The sequence below is a fragment of the Otolemur garnettii genome, unplaced genomic scaffold (genome assembly GCF_000181295.1).
Source record: "Otolemur garnettii isolate 467f Iridium unplaced genomic scaffold, OtoGar3 scaffold00105, whole genome shotgun sequence".
NCBI classification, from domain to species: domain Eukaryota; kingdom Metazoa; phylum Chordata; class Mammalia; order Primates; family Galagidae; genus Otolemur; species Otolemur garnettii.
The window spans coordinates 7365391-7387781 of NW_003852500.1; the positions used below are offsets into that span (position 1 = coordinate 7365391).

The 22391-nt window shown below is 52.2% G+C and overlaps 2 protein-coding genes across 4 annotated transcripts in view; one reads left to right on the top strand and one right to left on the bottom strand.

Annotated features, from left to right (window-relative positions):
• The window catches only part of RASSF4 (Ras association domain family member 4), a 32976-nt gene that overhangs the window by 9203 nt on the left and 1382 nt on the right, over positions 1-22391 (top strand). The window contains exons 2-10 of one of the 2 annotated variants that reach the window (XM_012809476.2): positions 307-402; positions 1456-1531; positions 12201-12343; positions 14078-14169; positions 14842-14999; positions 18743-18844; positions 19113-19164; positions 20555-20676; positions 21495-21592. In XM_012809476.2, coding sequence (XP_012664930.1) covers positions 341-402; positions 1456-1531; positions 12201-12343; positions 14078-14169; positions 14842-14999; positions 18743-18844; positions 19113-19164; positions 20555-20676; positions 21495-21592 — 905 coding nt within the window. In that variant the 5' untranslated portion in view covers positions 307-340. The remainder of the gene's footprint in view (positions 1-306; positions 403-1455; positions 1532-12200; positions 12344-14077; positions 14170-14841; positions 15000-18742; positions 18845-19112; positions 19165-20554; positions 20677-21494; positions 21593-22391) is intronic. The other variant, XM_023517203.1, reaches the window with a different exon arrangement.
• On the bottom strand, positions 5854-8912 carry DEPP1 (DEPP1, autophagy regulator). 2 transcript variants are annotated; one of them, XM_012809477.2, is made up of 2 exons: positions 8710-8912; positions 5854-8067 (listed from the first exon to the last, which is right to left on the bottom strand). In XM_012809477.2, the coding sequence occupies exon 2, from the start codon at positions 8039-8041 to the stop codon at positions 7403-7405; it is 639 nt and encodes a 212-aa protein (XP_012664931.1). In that variant the 5' UTR covers positions 8042-8067; positions 8710-8912; the 3' UTR covers positions 5854-7402. The 2 variants fall into 2 exon arrangements, with proteins under 2 accessions (XP_012664931.1, XP_012664932.1); XM_012809478.2 differs by having other exon boundaries at positions 5854-8070.

Here is a 22391-nt window from a genome sequence, read left to right on the forward strand (position 1 = left end):
GTTGAGCTATAGGCGCCGAGCCTGTGGTCTGAAATCTTAAGGAGACTGATTTATATTTCTGGGGATTATGGATAATCTCCCAGGGTTGGGGGCTGATAAGACCAGTACCATCGGCTCAGCAGTTATGACTTTGCCCAACCAGCTCTGACCTTGGCTGACATGTGGCCATGGGGTTCTGAGCCTGTGCCCAGGTGAGTGTGATGTGGAGACCAAGGCGTCTGCTGGCTGCAGATGCGGGTTGCTGGGCACTGCACTGGGCACACTACACCCTGCTCACCTGTCTGGGTGTCCTTCAATGTCTTCCAGCAGGTGACTTCCGATCTGCAGACGAGAGGAGAAGATGAAGGAAGATTGTCCGTCCAGCTCTCAAGTGCCCATCAGCGATAGCAAATCCATTCAGAAGTAAGCCTTGGTGTGCAGACTGTGGGATGGGGGTGGGTCACCCCTGCCATTTCCTTAGGGCCACCCCTGCTCTGGGGTGGAGGAGTTTGGGGCACTTTTTCACTGACGCTGTGTCCTGGGGGACAGTGATGAGGTGCTTTTTTGTTTTTGAGCCTGTCCAGTAAGGGAGCCACAAGCCACAGGTAACCATTGGCTATGAGGTACAGTTCACAGAAAAGATGTTCCTGAAGGCAAACACTTTGTACAAAACAGAAGAACATACAGACTTCATTAATAATTTTTATATGGATCCCATGTTGACAGGATAATAATTTAGATTTATTGTGTTCACTAAAATGTAATGTTAATACTATTAATAATTTCATCTATTTCATTTTCCCTCTTAACATGTACTGGAAGATTGAAAGTTACCAGTGTGGCTCACACTCACATCTGCTCACCTGTGCTGCCCTGCAGAGCCCAGGCTGGTACATGGGCTATCCTGGCTCCTCTTCTACACACCAGCCAGAGCACTGTGGCTCTCCCTCTAGGCTGAGAGAAAGCATCTGGGCAAAGTGGTCCCCTCTAGGCCTTCAGGATGGTACCCTCAAAGTCAGGATGGGGAGAAGCAGGTGCCCCTATAGCAGCCACACGAGGCCCTTGTAGGAAGTAATGTAGGGGAAAGCAAGTCTTTCATATGCCAACAATCCAAGCCCAGGGAATTTACTTGTGACTTGTGACTCAGAGGTAAAGGTCAGGGAGGCTGTCAGGGACTCCCACGTGTAAGAGTGACAATGTGCCAGCACACACAGGTCATATGGCCCGTCCCAAGAGTCTCACTTCCTTCTTGGCCCCCTCTCCATGCCTCCCACCAGGGCCCAGATTCGAAACCTCTGGAAGATACAGTGGGTGTGTCAGGCAGGCATGGTCTGGCCTCTCTTCTGCTTTTGTGTGGCTGGCAAGACCTGTGCTATTGTGCTCCTTTTACAAATGAAGAAACCAAGGCCAGGGAAGCCAGAGCCCTGTCCAAAGCCTGGCCACACCCCAAGAGTGTGTGTGTCTTTACCTTTTCAGGTCAGAGCTCTTGAGCCTGCTGAAAACCTACAACTGCTACTATGAGGGCAAAAGCTTTCAATTGAGACACAGAGAGGTAAGGCCTGTTCTTTCTTATCCGTGGGGCCACCATTTATCCCAGTTTGCTGAAGACAGTCCTGACTTACACCTGTTTCAGGGTAATTATTAAGACTATTCCCTTCACTCTTAGTAGTGACCTGGTTTCGAGAATAAATTATACGGTCACCCTCATCACTCATGCTCTTTGTCCATTACGGCACTCGGCAGAGGGTGTAGTGGAGGTGTTGGTCCCTTTCTTTTCCCTACCAACCCAGCTGTGTACCTGGACAGTCTCCTCTGTGTCCCCGGTCCTCAGTGCCCTCAGCCATAAGGTGAAGTGTGAGACTCCAGGGTTACAAGCTCAGATGATGCTGAAGGGCTAAGCAGGGCGTGCATGAGGGGTGGTCCCCACTGAAGGTCGCGGCTGCCCATCAGATCAAACCAATTGCTGCTGTGTAAGAATGTGGGCCTAGTAGAATCAGACCCTTTCAAATTTTTCAAAAGAAGCTAGATATCTGGAATTTCATGAGGTATTTCCCAAATCTTGAGGCACCATGTGTGCTTAACAAAACATGTCTGACACCAAACACAGCCTGTGGTCACCAACAGTACTTCAGGGAGCCAGACACTAGGTGAGTCAGGCAGAGCCCTGGCCTTGCCACTATCAAGAACCTCCAGATGTTTCACAGGGGAACCTTGGTCATGGCTTTGTGCACCCATCTTGGTCTAGTTCAGGATATTTGTACAACCTAATGGCCAGTCTCATCGTGGTAAGGTTTTATTTGGGGGATGGTTTTAGCCCCTACATTTCTCCCATCCATCAGCGTCTGACCAGGGCAGGTCGACTCTGAGTCTCCTGTCCCCCTTCTGTTGTGGAACATGGGAATGGGTAGCACAAGCCCCAGGAAACCTGAAGACCCCATCAGGGTAGAGGCCACTCACTCACTAAACCTCCCTCATTAGCTATTCAAACAACCACATATTCTTCTGGAATTATGAGACCAGGAGCTAGCTGCAATGTCCAGGCAGCTCTGGGCAGCTGGGGGTGGCCGGTCAGTAACAGGATGAAGAGCCAGCTGGAACCCACCTGCCGAATGGCTTCTGTCAGCCACCTGTGGCACCCCTCAGCCAGGTCCTGTGCCACATGATTTAGGAGCTCCAGTTATGTGTGTCTGGATGGAAGGGAAGCTTCCGGCTCCTGGCCCAGCCATGCTGAAGCAACCTGCGATGACCTGGGAGGGCACAAACCTAGCACTCCACCTTGCCTTGACCTGCCCTCCACACAGGGGCCCAATACGTGGCCCTCCCCATCTGGCTGCCTCGCTGCCTCCTGCTTCTGCACACTCTGCCTTCGGCCGGAATAGCCTTCTCCGACACTCACCTTACCCTGCCCGCCCCCAGCCTACGAGCTGCCTGGCTCCCTTTGTTTCCACTATCTCTTTTCTTACTTGATCTATTTGTGGAGCCACTCCTAGTTCTGTACAGTGTGGGTCACTGCATGTAGTTCTTGGATGACTAATCAGCAGGTGCTGACCTGGTGAGTGGAATGAGCCCTGCGTCCTGTGTGCCAGTGTGTTGGGCAGCAGGGACAAGGAGAGAAAGGGTGGCAGATACGGTCAGAGGGGCTTTGATCTGTGTTGCTAAAGATGTGGCACCCCCTTCAGAACTCATGGAGGAGGCATGGGGTGTGGTGGGAGGTGCAGCTGGGCTGCTGTTCTTCAGGGGTTTATCTAAGACCCTGGTGTTCTCTGTGTTTGGTCCCTGCTTGAGCACCACCTAGGAATTGATTAGAAATGCAAATTTTCACCACCCCTCTCCCCCAGGCATGCTGAATTGGAAACTCTTAGGCTTTTGAGGTTTAAGTCTTTTGTTCAAGGCCACGTAATCAGAAACTGCTGGCTGCCAGCATCTCTATTTTAACAAGGCTTCAGGGCATCTGGTGGAAGATCAGACTTGAGATCCATTAGTAAGAGCTTGTTCTTGGCACTTGGGATTCCCCGAGATAATCCCCTCCGTAGGAAGGGCTATGTGGGGAGTGGGGCTGGGAAGCCCCAAGCCTGGGCCCTGTGTTTGTGTGTGTGGACAGCCCACATAGAGAAGTAGGGGGCTTCAAAGCCGGGAAGAGGTGTTCTCGACAGCCTCCAAAGGTAGGAAGCTGCTGCCCACAGGGGGATTTTCATGTTCCTCTTCCTAAAGAGGGACTGAGGATGTGACCTGATCTCCATGGAGTCAGAAAATACCTTTCTGGAAACTTCTGCAGCCTTGATGGCCATGTGTGGGGGGGGGTGCCAGCTTGAGGAAGGGAATGACTTTTAGGGGGTGGCAACCACCATAAAAACGAGGCTGCAGGCCTGGGCAGCAGATTTCGGATAAGGTAGGCACAGCTGGCTCCTGGGGCACCACAGCCCTTGGGACCTACTCACCATCTGGAAAATTGTGGACCCGGGACCTTCTGGGCCTCTGGGCACTCTACAGTGCCAGGCACCTGCTTCAGGGGCATGGCCATCCCAGGCAGGTCTCTCCTTGGGCACCACAGGTCCCAAGGTCTGGGCAGAAAGAGGAACTAACAACTCCTCAGAGATCTTTAATGCATCAGGTCCTTTTTCCCCTTTACTTAAGAATTTTACAATGCAGGAATGGTCATTCTCTAAGCAAAGAGATAAGGCTTTTGGAGTTTAAGTCTGTTGTCCAAGGCCACATTGCAGTAAATGAAAGATGCCTGCGTGGCCCCAAGGTCTGAGCATAAATATTGCAACACTATTTCCAGCACTAAGCTTTGGAGGTCTTGGTGGGGGCAGATCTCTATTTGAGTATCTCTGAACAGAGGAACTGTTTGTCACCATTGATCCACAAGTTAAGGTGCCCTCAGACTTGTAAGGGACTCTCCACCCGTTGTGCACTCACAGAGCCACCAGGCCCTGGAAGACAGCCTCCTTCCTGTCGTTAGGGACCTTCCTGCAGAAACTACAGCCTGAGCTGCAGTTGGGGGCAGCTTCTCCTTCACTGTCTCATCCAGCGTCTGTAGAAAGAGGGCAGGGGCAAGCGTTTCCCCTTCTCCCAGCTTCCTGAGGGCAGCAGAGAGGGCTTCCCCTCTCACCTGAATGCTGGGCTGGTTTTATTGCAAGCCTTGCCTTTGGGTAAGGTTTATGCTTGTATTACAAAGACCACATGAGCAACTGGGTGCAATCTGTGCCTTCTGAAGATGGCAAAGGGTTTTAACCAGGCTGGTTGATATCTTACAAGAAAAAGGGACCACCTGGAAGCGCCAGCGCGGAAACCTATCCTTGCGGACTAACAGTGTGAGCCAGCGGCAGCAGGACCCCTCCGGGGTAGGCGTGCACCGGCTGCAAAGGCCTGGCCCAGGCCTGGGGGGCTCGGAGGCTCCCCCTGGTGGCTGTGAGCGCCACCACACCCGGCCTGCCCTTCAGCCCCAGGCCCTCTGAGCAGAGCAAGCGAGGACTGGAAGGCGCTTCCCTTGACCTGAGGGTTCTGTTTCACCAGGAGTGCAGGAAGCTGGGATTTTTCCCTGGGAGGGGCTCTCCCTCAGCTCTGTTAAAGCCTCGCAGACCCCTATCACCTTGGACATCTATGCTTCCCAGCCTGCCCCTCTGGGCGGGGCCTGATGTCTCCCACACCCCGCACTCCCCAGCAGCAAGTGGGGGGAGGAAGTGACACTCCTTCATGTCCTAAGTGGACTAAGTGTAGAGGGCAACCACGAACTCTGCTGGACTGTTCTGTCCTCAGGAGCTTAGGACACGGCCAGAAGCCCCTCTCCCAAGCTTTTATTCAGTTGGGTGGAGGGCACCCGCTGAAGGTACCATCAACTTCTTTCAAGCCAGGGGATACTAGCAGGGAACCCCAGAGCCTGTTTCCCCACCATGCCTGACTTCCCCCAGCAGCGTGACTTCTGAGCACAAGGGAGTAGGCTGATGTCATCCTAGTTGCCAGACAAGGGTTTCTTGCTGTCTATGGCAGCTTGGCAGGCAGGCTGCAGAGGCGCTACACCCAGCAAGCCTGGCTGTCTCTGCACCAGCCAGGCACAACAGCGTAGGTCAGGCCCTCCCCCCCTCATCCCTCCACAGGAAGGTCAGGCTAAAGGCTGCCCCAGATGTATTGGCCGGAGGTCAGGAACCTGTAGGTTTGAGACCACCAAAGAGACACACCCAGCTGTGATATATACAAACATGTGTATACACTGCCTGTAGTTACATCTCCAAGTTCATTTTGCAAAGTTTCCCCACCCTCTGGAAGGTGTGGCAGATGGTGGTAGTGTCCCATTTTATAGATGAGAAAATTGAGTAAATTATTTGTCTGAAAATTTTCTTTTTTTTATTAAGTCATATATACATAGATCCTGAATACATTTATGCCTTTGTGGGATTCAATGTGTTATTTCTACAAACTGGAGTTCTTATATCCTACTATTTAACATAGCTTTCACCTCATTTACTTAAACACAGTGTTAAGACATTTGTTTTCCATACTTGATAGATTTGACTTGTACCCTTGCAATATGCTCCATAGGTATGGTCCCACCATTGAAACTTTTCTTTTTAGTGTGTGATTTCTATTCCATCTCCCTTGAAAACGCATATAACAGAGGACAGATTGAGCAGATCCAAAGCAGTTATAAAGAGCCACACAAAAGAAAGAAAATAGACTGATAGTTAACAGAGCAGGGAGTTGGAGGAGACTCAGCACGCCGCAGGCTGGCAGCTCTGTCTGCCTCTTCCCATTTCTTTCTGTTCTTCTTGCCTCACCAGATGCCCCAGCCTGGCCCAAGGCAGCAGGGTGATGGGTTCTCAGGCCTGAGTCTTTGCAGTTCCCTAAAACCACCCTACTTCTCTGAGAAAGGAAATCCTCCCTCCCTCCTCTGCTCTCCACCTTCACCTCATTGCTTTCCATACTGGTCCAGGAACTGGGGTTCTCTCAACTACAGGGGGCCAAGAGCTGACCTTGGCCTTGAGAGATCTGGACTTGCTTGATGCAGGCAGCTGGGTGGTGCCCCACTCTTCAGCCCTCAGGTGGGATCCTGACCTGGCATTGAGGCCCCCAGGTGAGTGGGTGGGGACAGTGGGGATGAGCCAGCAGGTCCAGGCACTTGCCACCTTGTTGGCTGAGTGGTGCCATTTCAGTCTAGTTCCTCAGCATAGAGAACTCCCCCAAAGCCACCCCAGGACTTGTGAGTTGGAGCCAGCAGAGGGTCCTGGGTGTACCCAGATGACGGCCCCCCCGGAACACAGTAGTGCCTTGCTGAAACTCCACGTTTTCTCTTGGGCTTTACAGAACATGGGCTTTGAGGGTGGGGGCCAAGAGGCTGACTTGGGAGCCTTGCTCTGATATCACCTGGGGGGCTGGGGCCCCCCAATACCACCACACCCTTACCCTTGCTCTTCTCACCTGTAAATAATACCAGTAGCAATTCCCTGTATGTGCTGTGAGCAGGCATTTGCTCATCAAGATGGCCTGGGGCAGGTCCCAGCAATTAGCACCACTTTACCCATGAGAAAACTGAGGAACAGAGATGTTAAGAACCTTATTCAAAGTGAACAGCCAGTGAAGAACAGAGAAATGAGACAGTAACATCTCCCGTGAGACACACTGTTTCACTATTCATAGTGTTCTGTGTGGGGGATGGGGGGAGGGTGTCACTGTGAATTATCAAAGCAGGCAGCCCATACAGAAAAGTGTTTCCCTTCCACAAAAGTGTTTCCCTCCCACAAAAGTGTTTCCCATCCATAACACGGTTATAAACACCTGCCTGGCAGGGTTGGGGTGGGAAACACCTCAATTTCTTTAAAATACAAAGCCCTCTATAGACCCACTCGGTACAGTGTCCACCATGGAGGGAGGGGAAGTAGATGCGAACCCCGCGTGCTCTTTACGGGGGTTCTTTATTGGGGAGGGTTCAGAGTTCGTGGATCACCGGGAGTAGAGAATAGAGAGTTCTGAGGGCACTGCTGGGGCGGGGGTTGTGTCGAGAGGCCACGGCCTGGCCAGGCTGACCAGAAGTCTGACTCATTAGGTTGGAGCTTGAGTGTGAGTCCCGTCGTGGTCGTGCCAGAGAGTGCCCAGGTGCCCTGGCTTCACAGAGCCTCCCTCTGGGGGCCCCCCTGGCCTTGCCACTGTCCATCTGTCCGTGAAGACCCCAGGAGCCAGCACAGGGCCTGGTCCTCCTCGACAGGTTCCTCCGACTTGACCACTCTTCCTGGGACTCCCCAAAAAGCTGGTCCAGGGGGTCAACAGTGTCAGCTTCTGGCAGTGTGGGCTGCTGGCCACTGAAACGGGCAGTGATGTCCTGTAGGGATATGGCAAGGCAGCTCTTCTCAAGAGCCCGGCCTGGCTGGTGGGGTGTCCTGGGTCTGCCCAGGACTGTGGCCTCATCTAGCACAGATGTAGGCTGTGCCAGCTGACAGATGGACCTCACATAGTCATCCAGGGTGGGGGAGGCTGGAGACTCCAGCCCAGGCCCACCAGGCAGCATCTCCTCTGTGGTCTCCCGAATTGTGGGCAGGTGGGGCACAGAAAGCAGAAGCCGGGACCTCATCACTGCTGGCGAGTAGACACAGAGACCTGCTGGTCAACAGAGGACAGGGGTGAGAGCCTGCTGTGCCCTCCTGACTCTCCCCACAGTGTCACCTCACTCATCTGGGGCTGACCTAAAAGTAGTTTGGAGTCTACTGAGCCAAGACCAGGGCTCGGACTCCCAGGCTCTTCCTTCCTAATAACATTAAAAACTCATGGGCTTAAGACTTTATTATTACTGTTGTTTCAGAGTTTGCACAAATAAGAGAACCCAACCTAACAAACACAGGGTCAGAGGGAACCTGGGTTTAAAACCAGGATCTGCCACGTACTGACCCTGGCACCCTTGGCAAGGCCACCTGTCCAAGGCCCTGCAGCCCCATCCATAACACAGGGTTGTAAACACCTGCCTGGCTGGGGAAATAACACTTGGAATAACACCTCAACCCCTTGTAAATGCAAAGCCCTCTGCAGAGCACATCGGCCTGATCTGCCCTGGTGAGGCTGTACAACTCCAGGCTGAAAATTGCCCTCAAAGATAAAGCCCTGTCACTTGAGCCCAAGAGTTTGAGGTTGCTGTGAGCTCTGATGCCATAGCATTCTACCAAGGGCAACAAAGGGAGACTCTATCTCCAAAAAAAAGATAAAGCCCTTGTTTTTTCTCAAACCAGAGGCAGTTGTTCCTCTTACCTGTAGATGAGGGGGTCTGGGGGTGGCCAGGAGGCTGGACAGGCAAGGATGGTTCAGTCCAAAGGAAGCCCCTGGGAAGCTCTCAGAAGAAGGGTCGGAGGTCTGGCAGCCAGAGCCTGGTGTCCGGTGTGGGATCACTGGGAAGAGGACAGCAAGGACGCTGTGCCGAGGGCCGCTGTTCACAGTGGAAGGCCCTTCCCTAATCTGTCTGGCAAACCTCGAGGCCTCGCCGCTGCTTTTATACCTTTCCACCAGCCATCAATTATTGTCACAAGGGCTAAAAATAGCAGTATTCAGGAAGGCTCTCTGAGGAAAACAGATTGGCGGGCGGGACTTGGCCCAGCTGCCAGCCTGAAACGTGTGTTTGTGCCTGTGGGAGGCTCGGAAATGTTTATGCTGCACAGTAGGGGAGGGTGGGGGAGGGCGGGCACTCCTGGTCACCTCAGGGTCTTGGGAGAGGCAGGGGGCTTCACTGGACTCCTGGGGTCTGCCACACTGCCTGGAAGCATTCCCACCGCTATCACATCAGCTCCTCACTACCCTAGGACACTCTGGCCTTTTGCTGATTCTTGCAAACGTCATGCTTTGTCCATGAGGGAAGTCACCTTGAGGAGACATCAGCCGTACAGGGCCCCAACCTGGAAGTGGCTGAAGCTGGGCTCCCTAGGCCTGCTCAAAGACAAGGCATGCCCATCTCTGACAGGGACCAAGGGCAGTCATGGGGTCTGGTCCTGGTCTTGCGACCCTCTCCCCAGGTGTGGTGCTTTGAAAGAAAAATTGGCTTTCTTGGTCACCAGATAGTGCTACTGTGTGCCAGTGACTGTTCTAAGCACAGCAAGCCCACCAATAACCAAAGGTGTGGATGCAGGAGCTCATGTTCTAGTGAGGGAGAGGGTTGAACCATCAATGGATGGGTGCTGATGACAATTGCAAAGAAAAGTACAGCCACACAGTGGGACAGGGTGACAGGCTTCTGCTGTAGGTAGAGTGGTCAGGCGTGTCTTCGCTAAGAAGGGACATTGGAGCAGAGATCTGAAAAATGGGCGAGTGCGCAGTCCAGGTAGATTGAGCAAGGGGCCTGTATGACTACCCCATGTAAGGGGAGGGTCAGTCAGCCTCAGGATGGACACTGGGTCCTCGGAGGGGCATAGAGGACATTGCTGGGCATGCACAAGGTGGTACAGTGCATGTTGGGGACACACACACAGACTGTGCAGGGACACCCAGCCTGAGTCACATTAAGTCAGCCCATCTCCAACACAATCGGTCCCCTGACCTCGGAGGCAGCCCCTCTCTCTGCCTCAGTATTTCTGTCTCCACCTTCACCAAAAGGTCCCCAGAGTCTTCCTCTGGAGACTCTGAAGGCCAGGTCTTGGCGTGTCCAGCCCACTGCCCCTGCCCCCAGCTGTGCCCCCTCTCTTGCCCTGGAGTGAGATGGCACTCCTCCTCTGCCTTCCTCTGGCCTGCCCCTCACACAGAGGACGGTTAACCTCACTCACTCTCCCCTCTGAGGAGGTCTCTTCTGGTCTTGAGTAGCAGTGAGCACTTGCCAAGGTGCCAACAGCCTGGCTTTTTCAGTGCTCCTGGGCTTTCTTCAGACTGATCTGCCTGCTGTTTTCCTGCCGTGGCCTTTGTCAGGCAGGTCCCACTGTCGGGACCACTTGCTCACACCTCCTGTCTGTCCACCTGCAACCATCACCCCTGACCTGCCACACAGTACTTTCCTCCTCCCACAGGGCCGGGCCTCGCCTCCCTGTGGCCAGGCTGCGTCCGCCTTACCTCCCTGTACCCAGGGTCCAGGGTGGGCCTGGAGGGCAGTGCGTCTCCCTGAATGAATGAGCCATCCCTACATGCGGAGATGTTCCAGGAGGAGCAGGACTCTCTCCTGAGGCCAAGGCAGAAGAACTGAACGCCACTTGGGGTCTTCTTAGTCTCCTAACTGACCTTTAACTCCATAGACCCACGCTAGCCTGTCCTTTACGGGCTTAGTTACACATCTGCGCCTGGGGAACATCAGTGGACGTCAAAAATAGCTCTCGCTTCTTCTTGTTTTCTTCTTTTTAGCAAGTAGTGCAAGGTCATCTCAGAAAGCTATTTGTGTATTTTTGATGATATTACAATAATTTTCTCCATGGATAGCAGAATATTTAAAACTAGAAACTATTGCTAAGTAACTCTGTAATCCACACTGTGCTGAACTCCTTTGTGAGTGCTGCCGGGGAGATGAGGAAGTTTCTGTGGGGTCCCTCCCAACTCTCACCAGTCCTCTGGTGCCAACAAGGAGAGAGAAAAATGAAATGTGTGAATCTAAAATGTTCATCAGAAATACTGCATGGTTCCACTTGTCTGAGGAATCTAAACTAACACTCACGTGAGCACAGGCTGGGATGGTGGTTTCCAGGGGCTGGGGGAGGGGAATGGACAGCTGCTGTTCAAAGGGTCTAAAGTTTCTTTTACACAAGAGACTGTGGGACCGCACTGTGCCTTCAGCGAACAACACTGTGTTGTGCACTTAAAAATTTGTTTTGAGGGTGTCTCGCGTCACACATTCTTAACACAGTGAAAAATAAATAAACAGTAAAATGTTGGTTGAGATAGTGATGGGAGAATGATGTTTAAAGTTCATTACTGGGAGCTTGGAGCGGGCAGCGCTGTGGCTCTGGGGAGAGGGAAGTCGAGAAGGCTTCTGGCAGGTGTGCTAAGGGTGCCAACCATGCAGCTGGCCACACTCATGAGGGGGGCAGTCAGGATGGGCTCCAGGAGGCTAGAGCGGTCACACAGAAATGGGGACCTGGAATAGGTCAGAGACACAGAATCAAGGACCCAAAGGATGCAAGCCAGATCCACCCGAGATCCTGCAGAGAACTCTGTTGATTAGGACCTCGGGTGGCAGGAGGGGAGCTGTGCCATCTGCAGACCTAAGGAAACTGAGGCTGGCTGGAGACATGGGATGAGGGTTGTCAGAATTCCGGGGGTTGGATGTAGGGTTAGTGGTGACCCAGTGATGGTGAGAAAAGCAAGACTAGCCGGCAGAAAGAGGAATCCAGCTTGGAAATCTAGGGGTGGGCTCAGCCCGGGAGAGTGGGCACTTCTGCTGCACACAGAAGGGTGGGGCTGAGACCCAGCTCGAGGAGCGGCCACCTCTGGACACCCTGCCCAGATGCAGTGTAGGCAGAGAGGCTCCCTGCTTGGCACAAGTAGCTGGGCCGTGCTTCCATGGAACTGCTTCCTTGTCCAAGGAGTGGACGTGCCTGCTGGACAGCATCTGGGTTCCTGTGGGACACCTGACTCAGCTGCTCTGTCCCTGGACGTGCCCCTGACCAGGCGTGGGCCAAGTAGCGGAAGGCACGCCTCAGGCTTTCTCCCTCAGGGCTGGGCCTCACCCCCCAGCACAAGTAGAGGCTGGTGGCCCTTTCCCAGGAGAGGAGGGGCAGTGATCCCTGAGAGTAGCTGTCCCAGAGGAGGAGGCTGACCTCTGTGCACCCCCACAGGAAGAAGGGGCTCTGATCATCGAGGGGCTGCTCAGCATTGCCTGGGGACTCAGGAGGCCCATCCGGCTGCAGGTGCAGGATGACCGGGAGCGAGTACACCTCCCCTCAGCTTCGTGGGAGCCCGGAGGGCCCAGTTGCCACATGTGAGTGCACAGCCAGGCCAACTGGCTTCTGTGACACCTGTTCAACCTGAGCTCTACTCATAGAGTGTGAGCAATATCCTCTGCCTATAGGCCCTGATCCTGCATGGGACTCTCATGGGAGCATGAGCCAACCCAGCCCCTGTCCTGTATGTAGCCTCACCCAAGGTGGCTTTCCTGGCCCACAACCACATTGCCTCCCTCAATCCCTCCTGGAGGATGTTTTGGGCTCCCACAGCCTCCACTCATGTTCCTCAAACATTCACACATGAACCACCTTGTTGGCAAGAAAAGCAGGCTGCAGTCGCAGGGAGGGGTGGGCTCCAACACCCATGCACGTCACAGCGTCTCCTGTTCTATCTTAAAAATTCACACACATTTAGCTTCCTGATACTCTGCTTTTATTTAATATCCAAATTTATTTTTACAAATTATCGGAATTTCAGATCAGATGTGTTTATTATCAGAAGGATGTCCTCAGCAGGAGGAAATGGTTTCCTACCTTCTTACTGTTTAGTGGGCGTTTCCCTCCTCCCCTCACCATCCCCGAGATGGCAGTTAGTGGCTGAGCTTTGCTTGCTCCTGCATGTGGTAATGTCATCAAGGCAAATGTTCAGGGCTTTGCCTCCAAAGTCTTATTCTGTCACCCTGGTTAGAGTGCCAAGGTGTCATCAGAGATCACAGCAACCTCAGTCTCTTGGGCTCAAGAGACCCTCTTGCTTCAGCCTTCTAAGTAGCTGGGACAACAGGTGCCCACCACAAATTTTTTTTTTTTTGCAGTTTTTACCCGGGGCTGGGTTTGAACCTGCCACCTCGGCATATGGGGCCAGCGCCCTACCCCTTTGAGCCACAGGCAATGCCCTAGCTTTTTTATTTCTAGTAGAGACGGGGGTCTCACTCTTGCTGATCTCAAACTCCTAAGCTAAGGCGATCCACCCACCTAGGCCTCCCAGAGTGGTAGGATTATAGGTGTGAGCAATTGCACCCAGCCTACGTCCTTCAAATATTCAAGTAAAACAGATGCTGTTACAGCACTCAGCATGCTAATGCCTGCACATCCCCAGGTCCCTGGTCACTCACAGCTAATTTTGAGATACTCATACTTAGAGTATAATTTCAGACTCCCTAGAAGGGCTGCCAGTGTGACACACACTTCTCCTTCCTCAAGGTAGCAGCAGTCACAGATAGTAGGTGCAGGCTCTGCCACATAGGGTCCCCAGAATCACCCTTGTGTCTGTGCTTTCTGACTTCCCTGACTATGGGGCCACATCCCATCACATCCATTCCTTCCCCAGCCTGGCACCAGCTGCTTTGGTTTGGGATCAAGAAGCCCAGAGATTTGCCCCTTGGAGGATGCCCCTGCTCAATGCCCAACCAGACCCTCTGGAAACCCAGCTACCCATGAGGCTTGAGGCTTCACATGTGCTGGCCAAGTGTGTTACAGGAACGCAGGGCCCCGGGTATGTGCATGTGTCCATGTGTTCATGGACACAGCCCAGCATAGGTCACTCTGGTTTGCAGGGCCAGACTCACTCTTCCTCCAGTGCACACCATGGGAGGCCTTTGCTTTTCTTTTATTTTATTTAAATTGACTCTTTCAGCGTGAAATCCAGGCTTCAAATTGGCCTGCCCTGCTTCCTACCTGTGTCCTATCCCCAGAAGCCACTGGTCTCCTCTCTTGAACCTGAATTCCCTTTTTCTGCCCACAGTCATCTGACCACAAATGTGTCTTTTCAGAAAGGAGCCACCTCCCCAGGATGGCAGGGTCACTGCCCAGGAGCCAGGCACTCAGCCAGTAGACAAGGCCAAGAGTTCCAGAGATAGCTCAGGTGAGTCTGTGAGCTGCCCTGGATCTTGTCTCATCAGGGTGAGAAAGGAGGGGTTTGGCTCACGACCATGTCTCCAGAGAATAGCTCTGTGCTCTGGGAACTAGTGGCTTCCTGTGTGTCCAAGAGCTGCTCTGGCTAAAGACCTACCCAGGGACCCATCTATGAGCTCTCTACTACTCTCATTTGCTCCTATTTATGGGGGAAAAAAGCAGAGGCTTGCAGGGTGATGTAGTTTGTCAGTGGCCCAAATTCCCTTCCCTGTGCCATTCTATAGACAGGTGGAGCGTCAGCATGGTGCCCTCCCACCCACCCCCAGGCCTCCAGGGCATCTGAAATCAGTGACTGCTCACCTACCCTCTGCCTGCCCCTTCCTTTGTACTCAGGGAAGGCCCTGGTCCAGTGTGGACATGCAAAGGACTGGGCTGGGACCACCAAGGACCTCCCTGGGTACCCCCAGACAGAGACCAAGAGGTATAAGGCAGTGTAAGGTCAGGGCCTGGGTCACCTTGTCTAGGGGCCCCTTCCTGTCTGCAGATGGGAATCATCCCAGCTCTAGAAACAGCACTCAGGTCACCGTCTTCTCCAGCACCCTGTGACCTCAAGGCTTGAGGGAGCCAGACCCCACAGACAACACCCTTGCACCCTCCAGCCCTCGCACGTTTCTCCCTGCAGAGCCCCTGGAGGAGGACGAGGAGACCCCACAGCTGATGCGCACCAAGAGCGACGCCAGCTGCTCAATCCAGAGGCGGCCCAAGTGCCGTGGGCCCGGCGAGGCCCAGCGCATCCGGAGACACCGGTTCTCCATCAACGGGCACTTTTACAATCACAAGGTGACGTGTCAGCCTGACCTCTCCTCTGGGCCCTGAGGCAGGGTGCACGGGGGAGCCAGCCCTCAGCGTAATAGTCACATGAGATGTGGAAGAAGGCTGTTGTCATCCCTGTGTTCACAGCAGGAGAAATGACTGTCCATGTGGCGTTCCCCCCTCATGACCCATTTTGTTTCCACCATGAACTCTGCACTCACTGGCTGTCCATTTGCACAGTAGAATGAATTTGGGGGCAAGGAAGCTGTGGGTGCCTGAGGCAGATGGTAATGCTGAGTTTCCCTTTAATGAGGCCGTTCTCTGTGTGGCTTCCACCCCAGCTCCATGGGCTGTTCTGTGGGAACACAGTGGCCCTCGCTGTTAGGCTAGGCTGCAGTGGACCCGGGACACTTGTGTGCGTCCCAGAGAACCTGGACGGTTCCTGATTCTCAGCACTCTGCCTTTGTCCAAGGAGGCATTGTACTGACCTCAGGAAGAGAGATCGCCCTCCCCAGATTACATCACTCTGTAAACAAACTGAACTGTAAAAGGAGCACTTGATAGTTGCTATAAATGGAGTGAGTGGCAGTCTGGCAAGGCCCTGGAGGGGGTGTCCTGGGACAGGCTATATCCTGCCTCCCTCCCTGGGAAATGAAAGCAAAGGTTTCCAGTTGAAGCAGCTGCACTCCTTGATAGAGGCTGACCCAGGGGACAGAGACCTGGGCGAAGGGAAACCTTGGGGTCAGATCTGACAGTGCAAGGAGTTCAGGTCAGGCCTTCCCGGGGCCACTCAAGTTGCCCTTGGGGTACCCTGGACTTAGGGAGGTTTGCAGGTGAACAACCAATAGGTTGCCTTGTCTAAATCCGGGCAAACCCAGAACGATTCCAAAGAGTTTCCTGAGAGTGAAGGGGGAGGCAGGATTGAAGTTAAACGGAGATAAAGGGAGATTAAGAATGATGTTGATTAGCCAAGAACCCAAAACATGACTTTACATCTTGTTCCAAAAGGGATTTCATCTTTAAACACCACTTGTTAGTATTTGCATAGATACTGATATGCTGTTTTAGGGAATCCTTCAAAAACTTACAGAAAACATGTGCAAGGGTTTAGGTTCTTCCCAGGTCTACGTTCCCCAGAAAAGCAGTATTTTGCTCCATGGTTCAAGGCACAGAATAGTGGGTTTAGCTTTGGTATAGCCACCTCTCCTCTAAAGGTCGCATTCATCTCTAAGACGTACGTCTGGCACATTAAACTTTATTGTGGTCATTGCGAATGTCACTGGGACACAAAGTCTCAAGCACTGTGTGACCTTCAAATGGAACAGGAATGAACATGATAGCCTTTCCCTTCCATCCGATCCACCCTGCCAAGAAGAGCTACTCAGCCTGCCAGACCCCTGACCTCAGCAAGTGGCCCAGTCAGGGTGGCTTTTCCTTCCAGTCACAAATGCAGAATGTGGCTCCATTCTTTCCTGCAAAGTACTATTTTCTGGGACATGGAATAGTATCTTAGGTGTGCTGGACAGTTGGTTCATATCTCCTGGGTAAGGGGCTCTCTTCTTTCTCATAGAATTGGTATTCTTAGAAATTGGGGTATAAATTCCCTGAGTCACAGACAATAATTAAAAAGTAAGTAATTCCCAGCATTGTTTCCTGGAGTAGTTGTTCCAGCTTTCGTTTCTTAGAACTATGCAGTATTGCTTCAGTCACTCATGTTCCAAAACTGTTCAGAGGCTCAGTAATATTGCTTTTATTTCCAGACTGGGTTTAACTTTATATCTGTTCCCACTGCTCTGCCCTGCCCCCTTGGATTCAAGTGTGTTCCATTAGAGACAACCACTTATGGTTAGAGATGAGAAAGCAGCCACGGGACCTTTGTTCCTACTTGGAGTTGGTTAGTATCATCTCGAGAAAGGGCTTCATGCAAAGAACACTAGCGATGTCTTGTTGACCAGACCTTTTGTCTCTTTGATATAGCCTGACTCCTCTATTATACATTTCTTGGAAACTGAAGATCTAATTCTGGCTTTCCCAAACCCAAGGTCATTCTGTGTCTCAGCTGGAACTGAGATGGGGAGAAGTCTAGGTTTGCGTCTGACTCTGATAAGGCAGTCCTCGTCGAGTGGGACTTCTCTATATTGTGCTTTGCAAATATCGTGCTTCTTACAACTTGACAGTTTGTGGCAACCCTGCACCACACAAGTCTATCAGCATGTGCTAATTTCATGTCTCTGTGTGGTATTTTTTAGTAATAAGGTATTTTTAATTTAATTATGTCCATATTTAGACATAATGCTATTGCACTCTTAGACTACTATGTGAGGTAAATATAACTTTCCTAAGCCCTGAGAAATCAAAAACTTTATGTGACTCACTTTATTATGATATTCGGCTTCTTGGCACTGAAGAAGCAAACTATATCCTGGATATTTCGAGTTCAGTTTCAGTCTGAAATTGAACTCAAAATATCCTCCAGGTATGCCTCTATGTGCCAGAGGGACCAGCTGGGGTCACTGAGAATGTCCCTTAAGCATCCTGAAATGCAGTGACTTCCTTGGGAAAACAGAGGTAGGACCATAGAGGTAGAATATGCACATTTGAAGCTGGTTCTGGAAAGCACGGAGAAGTTCACCTACAGAGGAATCCTATTTGCTGGGAGTCACCAGCAACTTGTGGAGTGTCAGGCATCTCAGAGTCCATTCAGTTGTGGCTCTGGTCTCTCATGATAGGTGACATAGTGAGCAAGTTGCTTAATCTCCCCAAGCCCTTGATTCCTTTCTAAGAAGGAAAGTACCTAGTTATAGGTATGCCAAAGGGCTGTTGTGTGAATTAAATCAAAGATTGTGTGCAATGTGCTTAGCAGGCTCAAAGCGTGGCTAGTGTTCAATGAGGACCTATTATGATGCATCAGTGTCCCGGCTGATTTCATATACAATGTCTCATAGGCAAAGGCAAGATACCCACAAGAACATAATGCCCTCCCCCCAAACTGTAAAGAAGCGGTGTGGCTGGAGCACACACGAGGTGCTTATAAGAGGCTCATGGTGTCATACGTGTGTGACAAGGAGAGGGGCTGCTGGTTGTATTGCGTAGGCCACAGGGAGCCTGCAGGTATTTTTCGAACTGTGCTCAGACAGCACTTCTCACTCTGTGCTGCACAGATTGTGGGCCTGGCGTTCTACAGAGACAGCTTCTGCTTTACAAGGCCTGCGGGGCTGGGGGAGGGGGGTGCTGAGGCTGTTATGTCGATGCAGCTGACCCAGACCACACTTGGATTTGCAAGGCTTTTGGAAGGTTGTGCCGCTGGACAGCAGTATGGAGAATGGATTGGATAGGGTGCGATCAGAAGGGAACAAGTTGGGAGGCTGAAGAGGTACGCACGACACAGGAATGGAGAGAAGGAGACAGACGGGGAAACTTTCAGCCTCAGAATCCAGAGATACTCGGTGACTCGGTCAATGGGAAGAGTGAGGGAAAGACTGCTTCCCCCACCCCTTGTGAGCTACCTCCGTGGTCCCCCTTCCTCAGATCTGGAGGGTGGGCCCTCACCCGTGTGTAGGCATCTGCTTTGGGGCCTCTGGAGGACAGGCACTGTCACAGCTTCCCTGGCACCCCCTAGGTCTGGGAACAGCTCCTAGGTGCATCTGAGTGAATGGACAGGCACAGTGTTCCCAGAACCCCGGTTCCCCTACTTGGGTCAGCCCAGCACAGTGAGGTTAGCCCCATGTCCCCTCTGGGTCTGCCCTGAACTGCCCCTCTTCCTGGCACAGACCTCCGTGTTCACTCCAGCCTACGGGTCCGTGACCAATGTAAGGGTCAACAGCACCATGACAACCCTTCATGTGGTCACCCTGCTGCTGAACAAGTTCAGGGTAAGTCGGGCCATGAGTAGCTTTGTGCTTTGTGGGACACTGGTGCTTTGCTGTTTTATTGGAGGAAGAGGGCTGAAAAGGCTGGGGAAAGCCGCCAGTAGCTCCTGGGCAGTTCTAGCAAGGTTTCCTCTGCAGAGCTGGGATTCTAAGCAGAGAGAGGGGAAGATCCTTGAGGACTGTGTGTGAGGCACTGGGGATGTGGTTACTGCCAGAGGACCCTCTTACACATCAAAACATCCTTGTCTGATTTCTGTGACTGCCTGTGCAGGTGGAAGATGGGCCCAGCGAGTTTGCCCTCTACATCGTTCATGAGTCTGGGGGTAAGTGTCCGCCTCTAATTCTGAGTCATAAAAGCACACAAGCCTCTGCCCATTCAGCAAACCCACTGATTAGCTCCTCCTTCCCTGAGGGGCCCAGGCTGGCCTGGCTGGGGGACTCAGAGCAGAGCAGCTGGCCCTCCTCACCTTGGGACATGCTGTGCCTCTTTTCATGAATGTTTCTCCCCTACACACACTGGCCTCTCTCTCAGAATCCCACCCAAGTGTATGGGAAGCTGCTCTCCCCAGTGGACCTCTAGCTGTTGTTGTTCAGTTAGGAGGAGTAGGGGCCTGTCAGGCTGCTGCTGCAGAACCCACTGCTCCCTCCTGCGGGCTCCTCCCACGCGGGCTGGTCACCGCGTGGTCAGTCCCCTCTATCCCAGCCCCTCAAATCCCAGATGCCCCTCTCTCTTCCAGCTGGGCCTTTGCTGAATTGACACTATAGGGAAGGAGGAAAATCTTTTTCCTTTAGTTCAGGGGTTCTCAACTTGTGGGTCACGACCCCTTTGAGGGTTGAACGACCCTTTCACAGGGGTTGCCTAAATACATCCTGCATATCAGATATTTACATTACAATCCATAACAGTGGCAAAATTACAGTTATGAAGTAGCAATGAAAGTAGTTTTATAGTTGGGGGTCACCAGGACATGAGGAACTGTATTAAAGGGTCATGGCATTAGGAAAGTTGAGAACCATTGTTTTAGTTCATTGGACAGCCCTGTAATTAGATTAATAGAAGGCAGATTTATAAGAGAAACACAATCAGAAGTTTGTTAACATTGTAGCTTACAAACCCATGGGAACACGCAGGGAGGGGTAAGTAACTCCAATAGGTGGTGAGAACTGGGGCTTATGTAGAACTTTAACAAAAGAACAATAAGTTTTGAGAGAGGTGACAAAACAAAGGAAAAGGGTTTGGAGTTTCTGGGGAGGCAAACAGTGAGGTCACTCTATGGGGAACTAATGGAAGGTGAAGCTGGCTTTAGCAAGATTTGCTATGTGGATTCCTCTCCTGCCTCTCAGGCTGATAAGGCTCCAGGGTTGTCTCTGGTAATTACTCTGTGCTTCCTGGTAGAGAGGGCAGGAGTGTCACTGTGACAAATATACATCCTGCTTTTAGGCAAATAGGGAGGACAGAGAGCTTTTCTTATATCTGCACCTTCTCAGTTGCCTTCAGCTCAACATAATCCTTATGCCAGAGTAGAGGATTTGGGGGCAGCATGTTCTGCACCTGGTCATCATGATCACACGTGTCTCAGGGCAGCATCCTCACTGAGGTCTAGAGAGGGCTCCCCAGGACCCTGGACGCACATCTTCTATCAGTTCCTGTTTCAGAACAAAGAGAGGCAATCCTAAGGTACCAAGAATTTTGTAAACTGCCTTCTCTTGCAGAGAGGACAAAATTAAAAGACTGTGAGTACCCGCTAATTTCTAGAATCCTACATGGGCCATGTGAGAAGATTGCCAAGATATTCCTGATGGAAGCCGACTTGGGCGTGGAAGTGCCCCATGAAGTGAGTGGTGGGCTAGGCTGGGGAGGCAGTAGGGGACTCCCAGGGCTCTGAAGGTGACCATGCCTACAGCCCTCTTGGGCCATGGCCCAGGGGCTCTACAGCTATCTATAGGGACCTCAAGCTCAGTATAGTGGTGGCTCTAGCCCCTTATCCCATCAGTGGCCACCAGCTCCATAGGCTTAGGGGAAAGAAGAAACATGGCCCTGCCCTTTTCCCCTCCAGCAAGTTAACCCTTTCCTTCATTGGAGTGTATTTTGTTGTTATTAGGTTAAAGACCCAAGCAAGGGGTCCTTAACTAGGGGTCAACTAGGGCCTATGGAAAGGAGGGAGTTGTCTACCTCTAACTGACCCCGTGATAGCCTGAGTCTTGGCCAGGCAGTGAGTGCATTTCCAAACGCCTCTGTATAGAAGCAGCTCACAGGGTTTGCACCCCAAGGAGAAGGGCTGGTGGCTCTGTATTCCTCAGGCTGTTCACAATGCTGGTCCCAGGTCATTCCATTGTCAGAAACAATGGTGTCCCACCACCATTCCATACCCCACCCCAGAGAACACCCAGTGTGACAATGCTGCAATATTAAATGTTTTTCCTAATATTCAGCTTAATATTTCCTCCCAGGGATCACAGTTGCCTTTGAGATAAGAATGGACTCCTGTCCTCACACACAACTGAGCAGTGTTGGGGGCAGGGTGGGAAAAGGGCAGTTACTTCCGTGGATACTAGACGTTGACTAGATGGGCCACCGTGGAAGCCTTAAGGAAAAGAAAGCACATTTTGGCTTCTAATTTAAAGCACCTTAAAATGTTCTTGGATTTTCTAGGTCGCTCAGTACATTAAATTTGAAATGCCGGTGCTGGACAGTTTTGTTGAAAAATTAAAAGAAGAGGAGGAAAGAGAAATAATCAAACTGACCATGAAGTAAGCAGCACTTAAAAAGTCAGTTGTGGGTCCTGAACATCAGGGCAAGTCTGCGAGGCACAAGACCAGCAGCGCCAGGTCGGGAGGGTCCTGTCCTCCGTGTATACCGGGTACCCTGGCAGTTTGGGGAGGCCTGCTAATCCTGGCTCCCTAATATTACTCTCTGGCCCCCTGCTCACTGTTGCCACCTACCTGCGGTGCCAAAATGGCAGGGATTTGGCCCCAACCAACCATCCAGCCTTGGCATCCTCACCAGCACAAAATACAAACTGCAAACCCAGGCAGAAGAGTCCTAGGCAGGAGCGCAGGTGGGCACTGGATCAGGCTTTCCTAGAGAGGGAGTTGAGGAGAGGGCACGGCCTGGCGGACTCACTCAGGTCTGGGCCTATCATATCAGCAGGATTCTGAGCCTGCCCCAAAGTGGCAGTTGTTGGAATTCCCAGCACCAGCTGATGTTTTTCAGGTGCAGGTAACTAGGTCAATGAAAAGGTGAGCTGTACCTGCTGGCTTCTGGAGGAGCTAGGTTAGGGCTGGGCTGTGTGAAGTTATCAGGCTGTAGGTCCCAATGATGTCTGTCCCTCAGCAAGATGAAACATGGAGTGGGACATGTGGAGGGCATTCAGCCAGGACCCCAAAGGAGGTCAGCTTAGGAAGGGAAGGGCAGGCTGCTCACGGGGAGGGCCTGGGGGCAGGGGACAGGTTTGGAGTTTGGCTTCTGTCTGAATGACCCTGGAAAGCCACACCCCCACAGGCTCCCATCTGTACAGTCAGGCCCCAGGGGGGACTCAGCAGAGACCAC